This window comes from Pseudophryne corroboree, chromosome 8, assembly GCF_028390025.1.
Source record: "Pseudophryne corroboree isolate aPseCor3 chromosome 8, aPseCor3.hap2, whole genome shotgun sequence".
Taxonomy (NCBI): Eukaryota; Metazoa; Chordata; class Amphibia; order Anura; family Myobatrachidae; genus Pseudophryne; species Pseudophryne corroboree.
The window spans coordinates 418,810,971-418,832,482 of record NC_086451.1 but is presented as its reverse complement, the minus strand read 5'-3'; the positions used below and the strand labels follow the sequence as shown (position 1 = coordinate 418,832,482).

Genomic DNA, 21,512 nt, shown 5'->3' with positions numbered 1-21,512 from the left:
GATTGTGCCCCTAGGCATACCAGATGCCCTAGGCAATTGCCTAGTTTGCCTATGCCTAAGGCCGGCTCTGAGTACTTGCCTATTTTTTGAGTATCCCAGAGAGGAGGTGCTGCTGGCCACTTCATGGGGGAAGGGCCGGGTTTCCCCGTCACTAGGTCTAACCCTTGACCCGGTAAAAGGCCATGATTTGCGGATCCGTGAGTAAGTTGCAGAGCTAAATAACGCAATTTGACATCCTTTAGCCCCACCCCCTCCATACAGCTACATGATTCCCAGTATCATGTCTCCATCCCGCAGGAGATCCAGCCACTCTTCCGGGGGTGCGTGTGACTACCCAAAAGATCGCGAGTCTCCTGTAACCGCCGGGAGAGTAGGCAAGTTTGTTGCAGCATGGTTTCTTCTAGGAGCAAATAGTACCTTGTTTACTACTTTTTTTGCCCCTTACTCTGAAGCAGGCTTCATCACCACCTCCTTTTACAGGGAGCAGAGTTTGACTAATGGATGTTCCAGCTCCCTGCACATCTCATCCAGTGTGTGATTCCTCTCCCTGCACTTCTCAGACGATCCTACTCTGTAATTATTCATTTCCCTGCTCTTCTTATCCAGTGAGATTCTTCTCCCTGATCTTCTCATCCAGTGTGATTCTTCTCCCTGCCCTTCTCGTCCAGTGTGATCTTATCCCTGCCCTTCTCATCCAGTGTGAGTCTTCGTCCTACCCTTCTTATCCAGTATGATCTTATTGCTGCCCTTCCTATCCTGTGAGATTCTTCTCACTGCCCTTCTCACCCAGTGTGATTCTTCTCCCTGCCCTCCTCATTCAGTGTGATTCTTTTCCCTGCCCTCCTCATTCAGTGTGATTCTTCTACCTGCACTTCTTATACAGTGTGATTCTTCTCCCTGCCTTTCTCATCCAGTGGGATTCTTCTTCCCGCCCTTCTCATCCAATGTGATCTTATCCCTGCCCTTCTTATCCAGTGAGATTGTTCTCCCTGCCCTTCTTATCCAGTGTGATCTTCTCCCTGCCCTTCTTATCCAGTGAGATTCTTCTCCTTGCCGTTCTCATCCAGTTTGATCTTCTCCCCGCCCTTCTTATCCAGTGTGATCTTATCCCTGCTCTTCTCATCCAGTGTGATTCTTTACCCTGCCCTTCTCATCCAGTGTTATCTTATCCCTGCCCTTCTCATCCAGTGAAATTCTTATCCCTGCCCTTCTCATCCAGTGTGATTCTTCTTCCTGCCCTTCTCATCCACTGTGATCTTATCCCTGCCCTTCTCATCCAGTGAAATTCTTATCCCTGCCCTTCTCATCCAGTGTGATTCTTCTTCCTGCCCTTCTCATCCACTGTGATCTTATCCCTGCCCTTCTCATCCAGTGTGATTTTCTCCCTGCCTTTCTCATCCAGTGTGATTCTTCCTGCCCTTCTCATCCACTGTGATCTTATCCCTGCCCTTCTCATCCAGTGTGATTTTCTCCCTGCCTTTCTCATTCAGTGTGATTCTTCTCCCTGCCCTTATTATCCAGTGTGATCTTATCCCTGCCCTTCTCATCCAGTGAAATTCTTATCCCTGCCCTTCTCATCCAGTGTGATTCTTCTTCCTGCCCTTCTCATCTACTGTGATCTTATCCCTGCCCTTCTCATCCAGTGAAATTCTTATCCCTGCCCTTCTCATCCAGTGTGATTCTTCTTCCTGCCCTTGTCATCCACTGTGATCTTATCCCTGCCCTTCTCATCCAGTGTGATTTTCTCCCTGCCTTTCTCATCCAGTGTGATTTTTCTTCCTGCCCTTCTCATCCACTGTGAACTTATCCCTGCCCTTCTCATCCAGTGTGATTTTCTCCCTGCCTTTCTCATTCAGTGGGATTCTTCTCCCTGCCCTTATTATCCAGTGTGATCTTATCCCTGCCCTTCTCATCCAGTGTGATATTCTCCCTGCACTTCTTATGCAATGTTATTCTTCTCTCTGAATTTCTCATCCAGTGGGATTCTTCTCCATGCCCTTCTCATTTAGTGGGATTCTTCTCCCTGCCCTTCTCATCCAGTGTAATCTTCTCCCTGCCTTTCTCATCCAGTGTGATCTTCTCCCTGCCTTTCTCATCCAGTGGGATTCTCGTCTTGGCCCTTCTCATCCAGTGTGGTTCTTCTCCCCGCCCCTTCTCATCCAGTGTAACCAGTCCCTGCCCTTCTCGGTTCCGGTATGAATGGCCAACCATGTTATGGTCGACAGTCATTAGGACGACCACTATTGGTCGACATTGGCATGGTCGACACGGACAAATAATCGACGTGAGGTTTTTTTGGGGGGTTTTGGTGTTGTTTTCTGCGTAAAGTGACGGGGAACCCCAATTAGTGCACCACGTCCCCTCGCTGCGCTCGCCATGCTTCGGGCACAGGTTACCGTTTCCAATTGTAGTCCACGTGGATCGTAAAGTATGGAAAAGTTTGTTTTACAAAAGATTTTTTTTTTAAACTCATGTCGACCTTTTCATGTGTCGACCATTTTCATGTGTCCATGTCGATGTCAACCAAAACATGGTCGACCATCCAAACGGATACCGCCCTTCTCGTCTAGTGTAATCTTCTCCCTGCACTTATCCAGTGTGATTCTTCTACCTGCCCTTCTCATCCAGTGTGATTCTTCTTCCTGCCCTTCTCATCCAGTCGGATTATTCTCCCTGCCTTTCTCATCCAGTGTGGTTCTTCTCCCTGCCTTTCTCATCCAGTTTGATTCTTCTCCCTGCCTTACTCATCCAGTGTGATTCTCTCTCCACCCCTTCTCATCCTGTGTGTGAGTCTTTTCCCTACAATTCTCATCCTGTGTGTGAGTCTTTTCCCTGCATTTGTGTGATTCTTCTCCCTACACTTCTCATCCTGTGTGTGAGTCTTTTCCCTGCACTTCTCATCCTGTGTGATTATTCTCCCTGCACTTCTCATCCTGTGTGTGAGTCTTTTCCCTGCACTTCTCATCCTGTGTGATTATTCTCCCTGCACTTCTCATCCTGTGTGTGTCTTTTCCCTGCACTTCTCATCCTGTGTGATTATTCTCCCTGCACTTCTCATCCTGTGTGTGAGTCTTTTACCTGCACTTCTCATCCTGTGTGATTATTCTCCCTGCACTTCTCATCCTGTGTGTGAGTCTTTTCCCTGCACTTCTCATCCTGTGTGATTATTCTCCCTGCACTTCTCATCCTGTGTGTGAGTCTTTTCCCTGCACTTCTCATCCTGTGTGATTATTCTCCCTGCACTTCTCATCCTGTGTGTGAGTCTTTTACCTGCACTTCTCATCCTGTGTGTGAGTCTTTTCCCTGCACTTCTCATCCTGTGTGTGAGTCTTTTCCCTGCATTTCTCATCCTGTGTGATTCTTCTCCCTGCACTTCTCATCCTGTGTGTGAGTCTTTTCCCTGCACTTCTCATCCTGTGTGATTATTCTCCCTGCACTTCTCATCCTGTGTGTGAGTCTTTTACCTGCACTTCTCTCATCCTGTGTGATTATTCTCCCTGCACTTCTCATCCTGTGTGATTCTTTTCCCTGCACTTCTCTTCCTGTGTGATTCTTCTCCCTGCACTTCTCATCCTGTGTGATTCTTCTCCCTGCACTTCTCATCCTGTGTGATTCTTTTCCCTGCACTTCTCATCCTGTGTGATTATTCTCCCTGCACTTCTCATCCTGTGTGTGAGTCTTTTCTCTGCACTTCTCATCCTGTGTGATTATTCTCCCTGCACTTCTCATCCTGTGTGAGTCTTTTCCCTGCACTTCTCATCCTGTGTGATTATTCTCCCTGCACTTCTCATCCTGTGTGTGAGTCTTTTCCCTGCACTTCTCATCCTGTGTGATTATTCTCCCTGCACTTCTCATCCTGTGTGTGAGTCTTTTCCCTGCACTTCTCATCCTGTGTGATTATTCTCCCTGCACTTCTCATCCTGTGTGTGAGTCTTTTCCCTGCACTTCTCATCCTGTGTGATTATTCTCCCTGCACTTCTCATCCTGTGTGTGAGTCTTTTCTCTGCACTTCTCATCCTGTGTGATTATTCTCCCTGCACTTCTCATCCTGTGTGAGTCTTTTACCTGCACTTCTCATCCTGTGTGTGAGTCTTTTCCCTGCACTTCTCATCCTGTGTGTGAGTCTTTTCCCTGCATTTCTCATCCTGTGTGATTCTTCTCCCTGCACTTCTCATCCTGTGTGTGAGTCTTTTCCCTGCACTTCTCATCCTGTGTGATTATTCTCCCTGCACTTCTCATCCTGTGTGTGAGTCTTTTCCCTGCACTTCTCATCCTGTGTGATTATTCTACCTGCACTTCTCATCCTGTGTGATTCTTTTCCCTGCACTTCTCATCCTGTGTGATTCTTCTCCCTGCACTTCTCATCCTGTGTGATTCTTCTCCCTGCACTTCTCATCCTGTGTGATTCTTCTCCCTGCACTTCTCATCCTGTGTGATTCTTCTCCTTGCTCTTCTCATCTAGTGGGATTCTTTTTCCTGCACTTCTCATCCAGTGTGTAATTCCTCTCCCTGCACTTCTTACCCAACATTGATGTTACTCCTTCCTCTCTCTCTCTCTGCACACTGATTCTGCTCTGTGCTGACCCTACTCTGTAATTATTCATTTCCCTGTCCTTCTAATCCAGTGTGATTCTTTTCCATGCACTTCCCACCCAGGGGTAAATGTAATAGGATTTTGCCTTGTAAATGATTGCTGTTTTAAAAATACGGCCATTCTCGGACTAAATCCCAGACCTCCGGCAACTCGGACCCTATTACATAAACCACCCAGTGTGATTCTTCTCCCTGCACTTCTTACACAACTATGGTGGTCATTCCGAGTTGATCGCTAGCTGCCGTTGTTCGTAGCGCAGCGATCAGGCTAAAAATCAGCTGTTCTGCGCATGCGTATGGGCCGCAGTACGAACACGAGAAGTACTTTCACACAAAACTATGCATTTTTACACAAGGTTGAGCGACTGTTTTCAGTTGCTCGGCTGATCGGTGAGTGATTGACAGGAAAGGGGCGTTTCTGGGAGGTAACTGACCATTTTCCGAGAGTGTACTAAAAAACGCAGGCATGTCAGAAGATAACGCAGGCGTGCCTGGGGAAACGGGGGAGTGGCGTCCCGAACGTAGGGCGTGTTTGTGACGTCAAAACAGGAACTAAACTGCAGTGATCGCAAGGTAGGAGTAGGTTTGGAGCTGCTCAGAAACTGCATGAAATTTTTTTCGAGCAGTTCTGCTAACCTTTCGTTCGCACTTCTGCTAAGCTAAGATACACTCCCAGAGGACAGCGGCATAGCGTTTGCACTGCTGCTAAAAGCAGCTCAACTCGGAATGAGGGCCTATGATTCTACTCCCTGCTCTCTCTCTACAGAGATTCTACTCCCTGATGGTCCAACTCTGTATATATTCATTCTAGCCCTTCTCATCCAGTGTGATTCTGCTCAATGCCCTTCTCACCCAACAATGGGGGGTCATTCCGAGTTGTTCGCTCGTTAGTTTTTTTAGCTACGGAGCGATTAGTCGCAAACTGCGCAGTGTTTGCAGTGCGCCTGCACCAAGTAAATTAGCACAAAAGTTTGTTATTTTTCTCACGGCCTAACGAAGATTTTTCTTCGTTCTGGTGATCGTAGTGTGATTGACAGAAAGTGGGTGTTTCTGGGCGGAAACTGGCCGTTTTATGGGAGTGTGCGGAAAAACGCTGACGTTTCTGGGAAAAACGCGGGAGTGGCTGGAGAAACGGGGGAGTGTCTGGGCGAACGCTGGGTGTGTTTGTGACGTCAAACCAGGAACGAAACTGACTGAACTGATCGCAGTGTAGGAGTAAGTCTGGAGCTACTCAGAAACTGCTAAGAAATTTCTATTCGCAATTCTGCTAATCTTTCGTTCGCAATTCTGCTAAGCTAAGATACACTCCCAGAGGGCGGCGGCTTAGCGTGTGCAATGCTGCTAAAAGCAGCTAGCGAGCGAACAACTCGGAATGAGGGCCAATATTTTTACTCCCTGCCAATCCTTCTGTGTAATTATTAATGTCCCACTCTTCTCATCCAGTGCGATTCATCTACCAGTCCTTCCCATTTGTTTCTGACTCTACCCTCTCAGACCAGTTACTCTCCATGTCCTTCTTACCCCACGGTCTCTGAAAGAGCCATTGTATCTTAAGATGAGTTAGCGGGTTAATGTTGACATTTCTAAGCACTCATTCACAAAATAATCCCAAAAAGATTCCTCTTTCTTGTCACGATCCGGGTATCTGGACGCCATTACTTACCCTTCAGATGCCTCCTAAGGCTGGCTCAGCGTTCCAGGACCGGATCCCACCTGTTATACTGATATCCACATTCCTGCCTCCTCTCCTGTCACTCTGAGACGCGGTCACCGCGGCGCCATGTTACATCCGGAATGGCGTCTCCCGCGGCCTCCGCCGCTGTCCCCGAGTTTCTGCATGCAGAGTGTCAGAGTGGTGATTACGTCAGCCGCGGCCTCCGCTGTGCCCGCGTGGTTTAGATGTGCACTTATCAGTCTGGCGTCTCCTGTCTCCTGTGGCTGGCGCCGCCATTGCTGTTTTAATTCCCACATGGATTACAAACCAAACTTCCCTCCAAGTGTCTGCATGGGCGCAGCCATCTTGGATTCTGTCATCTGTTCATTTCCACCAATCTGTTGTTTGCATTGTTAATCTGCATAATTGCCTAGCCACTCCCTTTCTTGCTGCAGGTATAAATATTCTGTGCCTGAGCAAGGAAGGCGTCAGTGCTTTGGTTGTCAAACCTAGTTCCAGTTTGTCTCTCTCCTGTGGTTGTTTTCCAGGTTCCAGCTCCTATCTCCACACTTCCACTAAAGAGACCCGCACCAGCATTCCACCTGCGGTGTAGCCTGACTCTCCTATCCATTTGGATTCATCTGCTTCCAGCTACAGATCCACCTGCTTACAGCAATCAGCTTCCAGCAGAGATCAGCTCTTCTTAAAGTGCCGGTACCCTTTTCTGCAGATTATCATTTATCACCGGCATTATTATTTCACCGCTCTCAAGCTCCATACATCACTTCATATTTCATCGCTCTCAAGCTACATTTATTATTTAACTGGTTCCAGCCAGTATCCACTCCGTGCCAACATCAGTCTGGTTCCAGCCAGTACCCACAGCAGCCGTTTTATCCACAGCAGCCCAGCTTTTCCTGGAACACCAGCTGGTACGATCCTGGGCTATCTCCATTGCTACAGTCGGGCCTGGTAAGGACTTTCCAACTAGAAGATTATAAGAACTATCTCACACTACCAGAGCCCTGTGGCCCTTGCCACCCTGTAGAACCCAGGAACTGTATTTATCCTCTGCTGATTTTTATGTTTTCTTTTACTGCTGCTGTGTTACGGAGTTTGTCATAAATAAACATCATTGACTTTTACCCTGGTTGTCGTGTTCACGCCTTCGGGCATTTCTTCTACATGTTACTTACATGTCTAGGGGTCTGATACAACCTCCCAGGTTCCGTTACATCTCAGCCTCTACAACTGAGGCTGCCTCCCGTCAGCTCAGGCCCTCAGTTGTGACAGTAAGCACTGACCATATGAATCCAGCCGGAGACCAGGATCAAGCGGCCAGGCCGATGCAAGAACTGGCAGCCCGACTTGAACATCAGGAGGCTGCACAGGGCCACATCATCCGCTGTCTCCAGGATCTCTCTACTCGGCTGGATGGGATTCAGACAACCCTCCGTGGATCAGACGCGTCCGGTGCGTCAACCACAGTGACTCCAGCTATAACCCCACCCACCTTACCCATTTCTGCTCCACGTCTTCATCTTCCAACGCCAGCAAAATTTGACGGATCTCCAAGATTCTGCAGGGGATTTCTCAACCAGTGTGAGATTCAGTTTGAGCTACAACCTGGCAATTTTCCCAGTGACCGTACAAAAATTGCCTACATTATATCTCTTCTCAGTGGCTCAGCCCTTGATTGGGCATCACCGTTATGGGAGAGGTCCGACACCCTGCTATCCTCCTACACTGCATTCGTGTCAACATTCAGGCGTATCTTCGACGAGCCAGGCCGGGTAACTTCAGCTTCATCTGAGATTCTCCGTTTACGCCAGGGATCACGTACTGTAGGACAATATCTTATACAGTTTCAGATCCTGGCATCCGAACTGGCATGGAACGACGAGGCCCTGTATGCTGCATTCTGGCATGGCTTATCTGAGCGTATTAAAGATGAGTTAGCTACCAGAGACTTACCTTCCAAGTTAGATGAGCTAATCTCACTCTGCACGAAAGTTGATTTACGTTTCAGAGAGAGAGCAACTGAGCGTGGAAGATCATCTGCTCCAAAATCTTCTGCTCCTCCTCCTCGCCAACTGTCACTATCTAATGACGAGCCCATGCAAATTGGCCGTTCCCGTTTAACTCCTGCTGAGCGCCGAAGACGTCTCTCTGAGTCTCTTTGTCTTTACTGTGCAGCTCCGTCTCACACCATCAATGCCTGTCCCGAACGTCCGGGAAAACTCCAAACCCTAGCTCGCCCAGGAGAGGGCCGGCTAGGAGTAATGATCTCCTCTCCATCTCCTCATGATTGTAATCTCCCAGTGTCGCTCCAAATTGCTCAACGTTACCGGAACGTCATTGCCCTCCTTGATTCCGGAGCAGCTGGGAACTTTATTACCGAAGCCTATGTTAAACGGTGGTCCCTACCCACCGAGAGACTTCCTTCGTCCATTTCCTTAACTGCCGTGGATGGCAGCAAGATTTTTGATGCAGTTATTTCTCTAAGGAATCTACCAGTTCGTCTGAGAGTGGGAGTTCTTCATTCTGAATTTATTTCTTTTTTAGTGATTCCAAGAGCCACACATCCTGTGGTCCTGGGCCTTCCATGGCTCCGTCTTCACAATCCATCTATTGATTGGACGACTACGCAGATTCTGGCATGGGGTCCCTCCTGTGCTGAGACATGTTTGTTTAAAGTATTGCCTGTCTGTTCTTCCTCCCCCAGGTCGTCTGATGTTCCACCTCCTCCATATCAAGATTTCACGGATGTGTTCAGTAAAGCCTCTGCTGATATCCTTCCTCCTCATAGAGAATGGGACTGCCCGATTGATCTCGTTCCAGGGAAGGTTCCACCTCGAGGCCGAACTTACCCGTTGTCTCTGCCTGAGACGCATTCCATGGAGGAATACATTAAAGAGAACCTAGCAAAGGGGTTCATTCGACCTTCCTCTTCTCCAGCCGGCGCAGGCTTCTTTTTCGTAAAGAAGAAAGATGGGGGTCTGCGGCCGTGCATTGACTACAGAGGTCTGAACGACATTACCATCAAGAACCGCTATCCACTACCCCTGATTACTGAGCTCTTTGATAGAGTCAGCGGAGCTACCATCTTTACAAAGCTGGACTTGAGAGGTTCATACAATCTCATCCGGATCCGTGAGGGTGACGAGTGGAAGACCGCCTTTAACACCCGTGACGGACATTATGAGTACCTTGTCATGCCCTTCGGATTGAGCAATGCTCCAGCTGTCTTCCAGCATTTTGTCAATGAGATCTTCAGAGACATTTTATACCGTCATGTCGTGGTCTATCTAGATGATATCCTCATTTTTGCCAACAATTTAGAGGAACATCGTTTTTGGGTAAAAGAGGTTCTGTCCCGTCTCCGTGTCAATCATCTCTATTGCAAATTAGAGAAATGCGTCTTTGAAGTCAAGTCCATTCCGTTTCTAGGTTACATTGTGTCCGGTTCCGGACTAGAGATGGATCCTGAGAAACTACAAGCAATCCAGAATTGGCCGATACCCTTAACACTCAAAGGGGTCCAGAGGTTCTTAGGGTTCGCCAATTATTACAGAAAGTTTATACGAGACTTTTCCACCATTGTGGCGCCTATTACTACTTTCACCAAGAAGGGTGCTAACCCGTCCAAGTGGTCTGAAGAAGCTACGCAAGCTTTTCATCTCTTAAAACAACGGTTCATCTCTGCACCAGTTCTGAAACAGCCCGACATCGACTCTCCTTTCATCTTAGAGGTGGATGCCTCCTCCGTTGGAGTAGGAGCGGTGTTATCTCAGAGGGCTAAAGATGGCCATTTACATCCTTGCAGTTTCTTCTCTCGGAAGTTCTCCCCAGCGGAGCGCAACTATGCCATTGGCGACCAGGAGTTGCTAGCCATCAAGCTCGCTCTAGAGGAGTGGAGATATCTGTTGGAGGGAGCTTCTCATTCAATCACCATACTTACAGACCACAAGAACCTTTTATATCTGAAAGGCGCACAATGTCTCAACCCTCGTCAGGCCAGATGGGCACTTTTCTTTTCCAGGTTCGACTTTAAACTCCAGTTCTGTCCGGGCTCTCAGAATCGCAAGGCCGATGCCCTTTCCCGCTCATGGGAGCAAGAAAATGAGTCAGAGTCTTCAGACAAGCATCCTATTATCAATCCGTTGGCATTCTCCACGGTAGGGATGGACTCTACGCCCCCACTAGGGAAAAGTTTTGTGAAGCCGGTACTGAGGAAGAAGCTCATGCATTGGGCCCATGCTTCCCGTTTTGCCGGACATACAGGTATCCAAAAAACCCTGGAGTTTATCTCTAGGTCCTATTGGTGGCCAACTCTGAGAAAGGACGTCATGGAGTTTATTGCATCTTGCCCAAAGTGTGCCCAACACAAAGTATCCCGCCAGTCGCCTGCAGGGCAACTGGTTCCACTATCCATTCCCCGTCGACCATGGACCCATTTTTCGATGGATTTCATTACAGACTTACCCATGTGCAACAAGTTCAATACCATCTGGGTGGTAGTTGACCGGTTCACCAAGATGGCACACTTAATTCCTCTCACCGGTCTTCCGTCAGCTTCCAAGTTGGCTCAAGTGTTCATACAAGAGATCTTCCGACTCCACGGTCTGCCTGAAGAAATTATCTCAGATCGAGGAGTTCAATTCACAGCCAAATTCTGGCGAAGTTTATGTCAAGTCCTCCAAGTCAAACTAAAGTTTTCCACGGCTTACCATCCTCAAACCAATGGTCAAATTGAGAGGGTGAATCAGGACTTGGAGGCCTTCCTCCGCATCTATGTGTCTTCCTCTCAAGATGACTGGGTTCAGTTACTTCCCTGGGCTGAGTTCTGTCATAACAATCAGTATCATTCCTCATCTTCTTCAACACCATTCTTCACCAACTTTGGATTCCACCCTAAAGTCCCTGAATTCCAACCGCTCCCAGCAACTTCTGTTCCAGCAGTGGATATCACCTTGCATCAGTTTGCAAACAACTGGAAGAGTGTACGAGCAGCTCTGCTCAAGGCATCGTTCAGGTATAAGAAGTTTGCGGACAAGAAGCGTAGAGCGGTTCCTGCTCTCAAGGTGGGTGATCGGGTATGGTTATCCACGAAGAATTTGAGGTTAAGAGTCCCCAGTATGAAGTTTGCACCTCGCTACATTGGTCCTTTCAAAATTGAGCAAGTCATCAATCCTGTTGCTTACAGACTTCAGTTACCTCCCTTCTTAAAAATACCCAGGACATTCCATGTTTCCCTGTTGAAACCGCTGATCCTGAATCGGTTTCATTCCTCACTTCCTCCAACTCCGAAAGTCCAAACTCAACGAGGTGTTGAGTATGAAGTGGCCAAGATCCTGGACTCACGTCACCGTTACGGTCAACTACAGTATCTTATTGACTGGAAGGGTTACGGCCCTGAGGAACGCTCATGGACCAATGCTTCTGATGTCCATGCTCCTGCCTTGGTCCGGAGATTCCATTCCAAGTTTCCTCAAAAGCCAAAGAAGTGTCCTGGGGCCACTCCTAAAGGGGGGGGGGGGTGCTGTCACGATCCGGGTATCTGGACGCCATTACTTACCCTTCAGATGCCTCCTAAGGCTGGCTCAGCGTTCCAGGACCGGATCCCATCTGTTATACTGATATCCACATTCCTGCCTCCTCTCCTGTCACTCTGAGACGCGGTCACCGCGGCGCCATGTTACATCCGGAATGGCGTCTCCCGCGGCCTCCGCCGCTGTCCCCGAGTTTCTGCATGCAGAGTGTCAGAGTGGTGATTACGTCAGCCGCGGCCTCCGCTGTGCCCGCGTGGTTTAGATGTGCACTTATCAGTCTGGCGTCTCCTGTCTCCTGTGGCTGGCGCCGCCATTGCTGTTTTAATTCCCACATGGATTACAAACCAAACTTCCCTCCAAGTGTCTGCATGGGCGCAGCCATCTTGGATTCTGTCATCTGTTCATTTCCACCAATCTGTTGTTTGCATTGTTAATCTGCATAATTGCCTAGCCAATCCCTTTCTTGCTGCAGGTATGAATATTCTGTGCCTGAGCAAGGAAGGCGTCAGTGCTTTGGTTGTCAAACCTAGTTCCAGTTTGTCTCTCTCCTGTGGTTGTTTTCCAGGTTCCAGCTCCTATCTCCACACTTCCACTAAAGAGACCCGCACCAGCATTCCACCTGCGGTGTAGCCTGACTCTCCTATCCATTTGGATTCATCTGCTTCCAGCTACAGATCCACCTGCTTACAGCAATCAGCTTCCAGCAGAGATCAGCTCTTCTTAAAGTGCCGGTACCCTTTTCTGCAGATTATCATTTATCACCGGCATTATTATTTCACCGCTCTCAAGCTCCATACATCACTTCATATTTCATCGCTCTCAAGCTACATTTATTATTTAACTGGTTCCAGCCAGTATCCACTCCGTGCCAACATCAGTCTGGTTCCAGCCAGTACCCACAGCAGCCGTTTTATCCACAGCAGCCCAGCTTTTCCTGGAACACCAGCTGGTACGATCCTGGGCTATCTCCATTGCTACAGTCGGGCCTGGTAAGGACTTTCCAACTAGAAGATTATAAGAACTATCTCACACTACCAGAGCCCTGTGGCCCTTGCCACCCTGTAGAACCCAGGAACTGTATTTATCCTCTGCTGATTTTTATGTTTTCTTTTACTGCTGCTGTGTTACGGAGTTTGTCATAAATAAACATCATTGACTTTTACCCTGGTTGTCGTGTTCACGCCTTCGGGCATTTCTTCTACATGTTACTTACATGTCTAGGGGTCTGAAACAACCTCCCAGGTTCCGTTACATCTCAGCCCCTACAACTGAGGCTGCCTCCCGTCAGCTCAGGCCCTCAGTTGTGACATTTCTGACCCCCTTATTCCCTTCTCTGTTGTTCTTGGTCAGTACTGTATTTTCCATGCTAACTTCATACAGATAAGTCTCCCTGCCCTTCTCACTCCATAATGATTTGTTTCCCTGATCTCCCTATCATATACTGATTCCTCTCTCTGCCCTTCTCACCCCTTACTGATTCCTCTCCCTTCCCTACTTACTTCATACTGATTTGTGTCCCTGTTCTTCCTACCACATATTGATTCCTTTCCCTGTCCTTCTCATCCCATACTGATTCCTCTACCTGCTCTCGTCAAGCATTCTAGCCCCTGTCCTTCTCCCTCTACAATGAATGAGCCCTCCTCACTCCAAAATGTTCCTAGTCATAGCCTTTCTCCTTTTGCATTGATTCTTTTACGTGCCCACTTCCCTCCACAGTGATTCTAATTCCTGTCCTTATTCTTCCATAAATATTCTGCTCCCTGCCCTTCTCCCAGCACAATGATTCTGTTCCCTCTCCTTCTCCCTTCACAATGATTCTACTCCCTGCCCTTCTCCCACCACAATGTTTCTATTCTCTCCTTTTCCCTTCAAAATAATTGTAATCCATGCTCTTCTCCCCCACAATGATTCTGCTCCCTGCCCTTCTTCCTCCACAATGATTCTGCTCCCTGCCCTTCTCCTTCCATGATGATTCCGTTCCCTCTCCTTCTCCCTCCACAGTGATTCTGCTCCCTGCCCTTCTCCCTCCACAATGATTCTATTCCCTCTCCTTCTCCCTTCACAATGATTGTAATTCATGCCCTTCTCCCCCACAATGATTCTGCTCCCTGTCCTACCTCAGTGATTCTCATCCCTACGCTTCTACCTGCAGTGATTCTCATACCTGCCTTTAACTTCCACAATTATAGTCCCTGCTTTCTGCCTCCACAATGATTCTGCTCCCTGGCCTTCTCCCTCCACAATGACTGTAATCATTGCCTCTATCCCTCCACAGTTATCTGCTCCCTGGTCTTCTCCCTCCGCAGTTATTCGGCTCCCTGCCCTTGTCTCTCCACAATGATCCTATTTTAAGATGAGTTAGTTGGATAACGTTGATGTTTGTAAACATTAATTCACAAAAAAAAACAACACAATTCTTCCCCCTGACTTTCTTACTCTTCTTATGTTTCCTTCTTCTGCTGTTATTTCTCAATACTGAAAACTCCATTCGTTTTCTGCCCACCCTGCTCACCCCATACTGATTTGTTCATACTGATTCCTCTCCCTGCCCATCTAAAGTTCCATAGACACTAGGTGATATTGTGAACAATATCGCTACGAAAGGACTTTCTGAGCGCTAGTGTTCACAATAGTGTGTACACTGAACATCCTAACGATGCGCGCTCCCGTGCATCGTTAACGAGGACCTCCCTCGACTGTACATGTTCAGACGAGGGAGGTCCTCGTTAATGACAGCCATGCTACGGCTGCAGCATGGGCGTCGTTACCCCCCCCTCCCCGCCATCGCTCCCTATCCCGCCGCCAAGTGTGTATGCACTTGCCGATGCTGGCACCCCGCGGGTGCCCACCACCGCCAATATCAGCGTTGGCAGGGGCTCGTTTAGTGTGTATGGCCCTTCCCATGACATACTGAATTGGGAGGCAATTTAATTGTCAGTGATGTACCACCAGACATCACCACAATGTCCGTCTGCTAAGATTATGGCTTATTATTGGTGGCACTGGCAACCTTCGATTATGTTACAGATCCTGTCTAAAGGGTGCCAGGTAAAATGAGCAAAGATATTGGTTGTAGCGTTCCTTTACCCATACGCCCTAGGGCCATTGCTCGTTCATGGAATTGCACCCCCGAAAGTATCAAATTCAAAGGTCAGTGCAAAGAAGGAGAATCTCAATGAAGATGAATCACGATTTGCGAGTTAAATTTACATTGTTATAGCAATGAAATCTCAAGAGGATCCTGCTATCAAACCATAACCTTTACCTTATGACTCTAGTTCACAAAAGGAAAACAATAAAAGTTGAGAAATTAGGAAGGAGAATTAAAGGTTTTCATTTTAATTCTTTTCACTGAATATTTTGAATGACCTTTTCACTCTACACTGATTAATTCCGCTGCACTTTCCTACCCATACTGATTACTCGCCCTGCCCTACCTACTCCATACTTTTTTTCACTGTACTTCATACTGTACTCATGCCCTTTCTAAAGATATCAATAGACAGACTGACCTGATTAATTTGATATCTGACACTTGTAAATCTGTTGTGCATTTACACATAAAAAAGGGTGTGGTCTATTGAGAGGACAAAAGACAAGAGCAACTATGTGTCTTTTCCAGGGCACGCTTATGAAAAATAGAAATGTGAATTTATTAAAATTTTACTTTTATTAGGATATACTTAAAAAAGGGGGAGAAAGCAGACGTTAGTGTGTATTGATATATGCACAGATGTTGTAATTTCTAGGCAAAAAAATTATGTAGGTAGGCGAAAATATATATTCCCTTTTTTTTTTAAATATAAAAAAAAGCCGTATGTTTCCCTGTAATGGGAAATGTTTGTGGGAATAAAGTTGCTCATTTGGGCTCAGTATATTCTAATATTCCACTTCGGCCTGTGATTTATATCGTGTCAGAGGGTCGCGGAATATAATTTTGTATGAGAGAACAAAATACCTACGATATCTAGTATAGGGAATACTGGTGGTCTCCCATCCAGGTACTGACCAGGCCCTGCAGTGCATAGCTTCCAAGATCAGACGAGGTTGGGCATACCCAGTGCGGTCTGACCGTAGGTAAATGGACTCTGATACCCGCCAACAATCTGGGACCACTGACACATATGAAGCTTGCGTATAAATTTGAATTGTACTACCGCACACAAAAATGCACTGTTGTTCTGTGAGGAATTTGGATTAAATGTACATCAACCAAGATTGGCAATGTTTGATTGGTGTGAGAGAGTAAAATACCTACGGTACCTAGTATTCCCCGGTGGTCTCCCATCCAGGCCCTGCAATGCATAGCTTCCAAGATCAGACGAAGTTGGGCATACCCAGTGCGGTCTGACCGTAGGTAAATATGTCTCCAACACACACAATGGTTCAAGCACACAGGCACCTGCAAGACTTGTGTATAGCTAGTGTCATTGGGACTAATATGTGTCCAAGTTTATTCCACTGAGGTGGCAAGTGGAGTATTGCTGAGTAGCATGTGTCTTAAAGTGTATTTTTTAATAGGTGTGTACAAAAGTATATACGAAAAACACAGGAGCCAGGTCTAAATTTCCTGACACTTCTGCTGTTCAATCATCTGTCACAACATCAAATGATAGAATGAGAGAGTACTCAGGAGCAGACAATGGCTCAGAGTAGAGAATAGAGGGGTACTTCTGATGTCCCTAAAAGGAGTGGCGTTCTGTTACCATATGTATTGCAGAATGTCACTAAAGGTCGTGGGATGAGAGAGTAACCCCGAAAATTTAAAGAAAATGTTAGAGACTGAATTTATACAATGCAAAGAGGGTGGTGCCCAAATGTATGCACACAGTGTTCCCCTATGGAATGATGATATAGCAAAATGCTAGAATTTGAAAATATACATTGTTAACACAATCTGTGTCTATAATAGACATAGATTGTGTTAACGATGAACATATAACTTTTACACTATATTCTCCCTGAGATTCTCTTTCCCTCTCTCCATTCCCCTCCCTTCTTCCTTCTCTTTCTCCATCTCATCCCACACAACCCCTGCATCCGCAGAGCTTGCACTGTATCCTGCCATACATATTAACCATAGCAAGATATACATAACAGGCTGCAGGGCCGCCATCAGGGGGGTCTGACAGGACTGTAGTCCTAGGCCTAGACATTGTGGAGGGCCCACCACTGGCTCCTACTGCAGATACCTGGAGCCCCGTTGGAAATCATGGAAAGTGATGTGGGTGGGGCCTGTACGAGATAACATCACTTGGGCTGTCACCTATACTGCACTTATCTAACGGTGACCTCAATCCGACCTACACGCTCCAGGAAATAGTCATGTGACCCATATAAACTGCAGCATCACGGCTAATCTGCCTGTTGGGCTCTCTTGCTTCGGAGAAGCCCTTGCTACTTCCCAGAGCAGCTCTGGAGCCCAGTGTCCCCCCTCAGGCCGCCCTCCATGCTGATCACCCTGCCAGCCAGGACGCCAAGGGGTCCCTGCTCTATAGACCAGCTGAGATACCCTAAGGACAGTATCTTGTGGTGCTGAGAACCAGCTCAGCTCATATGAAGCAACACCCACATTGCACTGGAGGGGCGGGCAGTCTGCACTGGAGGATGGAGTTAAACATATATCACCTGTGTACATGCAGGGGCAGTTATGCTGCAGGCACTAATGGGGTGGGGATAGACAGATCTACAGTATATCACCTGTGTAGATGCAGGGGAAACTGCTACATGCACTAATAGGGAGGAGGTAGATAGGTCTATATCACCTGTGTACATGCAGGGGCAGCTCTGCTGTAGGCATTAATGGGTTGGGGGTACATTCAGGGGAAGCTCTGCTATAGGCACTAATGGGGAGTGGGTAGACAGATCTATATCACCTGTGTACATGCAGGGGCAGCTCTGATATAGGCATTAATGTGGTGGTGGTAGACAGATACATATCACCTGTGTACATGCAGGGGCAGCTCTGATATAGGCATTAATAGGGTGGGGGTTACACTCAGAGGAAGCTCTGCTACAGGCACTAATGGGGCAGCCTGGGATCGTCATCGCGACCGATGTTCCCCGCAAATGGCCAGCTTACACAGGCTGGCCGTCACAGGGGGCCTTGCGAGGCCAAGAAACTTGCTACGTTGGCCTCGCTACTCTTGGAAAACGGGGGTGACACGTCCCCGTTTACAGCAACGCTGGCCGTCCCCACCCCCTGAATGCCTCTGCCTGTTACCGGTATCGGAGTGCCTAAGTCGTGCCATATAGCGCAAAAAAGGATAGGTGGAAAAAAGTCAGGTGCACATGTAGTTGCGCTCATCTAAGCTGCGGCTATTCATAACCACAATTGGTTTTTCATGGTGCGTGTACTCATTCGTGGGCTTGTGCGTATATATTCATACCCGTGACCCATGGGCTTTATACTATGCGACCGTGGGTGTGAATAGTCGCAGCCGGGTGCAGCTTGTCTTTTATACACTGTGCAAACTGAGAGAAGTGCATGAAAAAAGGGGGGTGATCTTGCTGGACCCCAAAAAAGTGACAATCATATGGAAGGCTGTTAGTGGCCATAAAGAAAGCATCGGATGCTATTAAAAGCTGTCAAATGGCTGATTTGTGCATTTTTATTTATTTTTTATTTGTTTCATTACAATCAAATTAAATGAAAAATGCTTTTGGATGAATTTGACATTGCTTTTTAAAAAAATGATCAAAAGCAATTATGTTATGTTGAAGTAAACACTTTAATTAAATTTGGGGTGCGTAATCTAACTTAATTGGTGTAATTTTATGGCATTTATTTTAGTAACCCCAAAAATAACATAATTATTGGCCCAGTTATGCTAAATGAAAACTTTCAAATGCATTAGTCATTGGGGGGGCGGAGGGGGCACCTCCGAGTTGCACAAGGCAGCTAGCACCTGATTGGACTGAAACTTTAGCATTGCATACACAGACTTTCACAAGCTTCCAAGTTGTTTCGGAGGTTTCTTTCATCCCATACTTTATGCTATGTCCTTCTGTTGATTTCCTGCTGAAAACTCCCAGCTGGTCACAAATATTTATTGTTTACACTTAATGAGCCTTGAAAGATGCTTAAAAAGTCATTAAACCACACTTAATGCATTCAAAAAATAAACAACACAAATCATGGGACAAGCAAAAATTTAAGTGATTCCCAAACCCTTCCTTGTGGGTAAATGACCTCCCTAATCCTCATAACACCTGGAGAATTACAGTAGGTGACCTGATTTATGGTGGCATCTGTCTGTCACTACCTCTCGTTTCCTGTAGAGTATAAAATATACTATTTAATGGACATTACCTATCAGTTCTGTTTGCTCAGACTATCATTCAGAAGTTTGTAAGTGAATGATGCAACATGCATGCGAAAGTAAATTCCACAGGCAAGGTCATCACCTTGGATAAATAAATGCGTTACCCTGTTTAGCAGCCATGTATGCTACTGCAATCTGTATCTCCGCCCTCACTGTTATCTCTTCTCCTCTTCATGCAGGATGATTCCCCCCAGTAACAGAAGCTTCTTGGTCAATGACTTGGCTCCTGGACGTGAATATGATCTCTGTGTCCTGGCTGTCTATGATGATGGAATGACCTCCCTAACTGCCACTCGTGTGGTGGGATGTATCCAGTTCAACACAAAGGAGGAGAGTGGACAGTGCCGGCCGCTCCATACCCAGTTCCTAGGAGGCACTATGATTATCATCATTGGAGGAATCATAGTAGCTTCAGTGCTGGTGTTCATCATCATCCTAATGATCAGATACAAAGTGTACAGTGGCCAGGAGGAAGGGGGCAAAGCCAGGGTCAGTAATGTGTATTCTCAAACCAATGGGCAACAAGGCATGGCCTGTGCCAATTCCTGTGCCAAGTTGGGGGAAAATAACTATGAACCTTTACCCCCAACTTCCAAAGAGTCCCCTTTAGAGGGCAAAGACCATGAAAAAGGTGAGAATCAACCTTGTTCACCTTCTCTGGCATGTCTGACTGAAATGGACAAGAGGAGAACTCTGACAACCAATGATCTTCAGACAGTGGCCCTATTGTCTTCTCTCTCTGTAGATGGAGACCAGACAGAAACCAGCGCGTTAGGCTCCACCACCTCACTATGCCTGATTACGACTGACGGGCAAACTCGTTTGGAACCCAAAGCACCTACCAGGACTTATCAACATAGATTCTCCTTTGATGGAGACTACACCCTGTTCCAGAGCCACAGTTACCCTCGCAGGGCACGGACAAAGAGACACATGTCCACCTCCGAGTTGCACAACCATGAAGCTGCCCTTGGACATCGGAGAGTCACATTTAGCAGCACAGAGTGGATGCTAGAGAGCACCGTTTGAAGATCTTAGGGTCACAAAATATTTGAGGGGTCAGGTAACATGGAGGGTCACTTCATATGAAACCTTATTGTCATGCATTAATTCTATGGGCTCATCCAAATTTTAAATGTGAGTGTCGCATTTTATAGCCGTGTTTAATATCTCTGTACACTTTCTCAACATTGCTAAAAGAAAGATCCTGAGCTTTCGGTTTTATCATGTTTGCAGAACATTGGCCATGTTCATTGTCAAGTTACAGTATCTCATCTAGTCAAAATACTTGCCACTTGTTATAGGTTGTCTGCTGTTCCATGAGAAGACCATGATGATCCTAGAAGTGTACAGATATATTCTGCATTGTTATAGAATGCTTTTACATTAGAGGAGTTGATGGCACTGCTAACGTAAGGGTCATAACTACTATGTGTTTCTCCAAAGCTAACACGATAATGCTGCTCTCAGCTACAGAAAAAGATAAACAATTCAAGTCAAGTTCTTGGAGTCCATAATGAGTGCAAACTCTTACAAGAATTTTACGAAACTCTCCTCCACCTTGTCCCAGACCCACATCTTTGCCCTTCAGTAAGCTCCTCCCTCCTTTTGGTTTGGGGATGTAGAGGGCTGTTGTTCTGCTTGGGTTGTGTAGATAAAGGCTGAGCCCTTGAAGCAGTGCCTTAAACCAAGAGAGAGACCAGCATACAAGCTTTTTGGAACCCTCTGTGACCCTTCCTGTAAGTGAGGGTGGCCAAGCTGGTTCATCAGAGGAAAACAGGACATATGCACAAACGACACGATACCCAAACCTACTGTACAAAGCCTTCCTGCACGGTGGAAAGAGAGACGACTTAGAGAGAGATATGTCGGCCATGTTGTTGGGGTCCTGACATCATATACTTTCTGTACATCTAGCTGGTCTGGATCCTTTCTGAGTCAAGTCAGGAGCCTTTCTGGGACTTTGCAGGAAGTGACATCATCCAGAAATGTCTAACACAAGTTTTTACATTAAAAACGTGTGTCGCCCTCGCTCTCCCCAGCACATATACTATGGCGGAGAGAGAGAGAGAGATATGGTTGGTGCAGTGGGAAATTAAAGTCCTTTCTGTGACTGCACTGTGTGTCTGGAGTATTTATTAGTTACTATGGTAAATGTATCATCATCAACGGGATTATGAAACGTGATTGTGCTGTGGGGTGAAGTTTACAAAAAAAGCCATCAGAGGTCCATAAAATATATATTTAAATAACTAAATGGCACCTTCAGAATGTAGGTAGCATAGAACATTTGGCTGTGCAGAAGGCACATATTCCATACATACTGTAGGAAGAACATAGTGCTTGCGGAACAGAAAGTAAGATGTGTGAGAACACACAGTGCTTGAA

At 46.8% G+C, this 21,512-nt stretch overlaps 1 protein-coding gene across 2 annotated transcripts in view; it reads left to right on the top strand.

Annotated features, from left to right (window-relative positions):
• The window catches only part of LOC134949402 (leucine-rich repeat and fibronectin type III domain-containing protein 1-like), a 288,643-nt gene extending 267,401 nt beyond the window's left edge, over window positions 1-21,242 (top strand). For both annotated transcript variants that reach the window (XM_063937954.1, XM_063937953.1), the window contains exon 4: window positions 19,304-21,242. In XM_063937954.1, coding sequence (XP_063794024.1) covers window positions 19,304-20,153 — 850 coding nt within the window. In that variant the 3' untranslated portion in view covers window positions 20,154-21,242. The remainder of the gene's footprint in view (window positions 1-19,303) is intronic.
• Window positions 21,243-21,512: the final 270 nt, after the last annotated feature.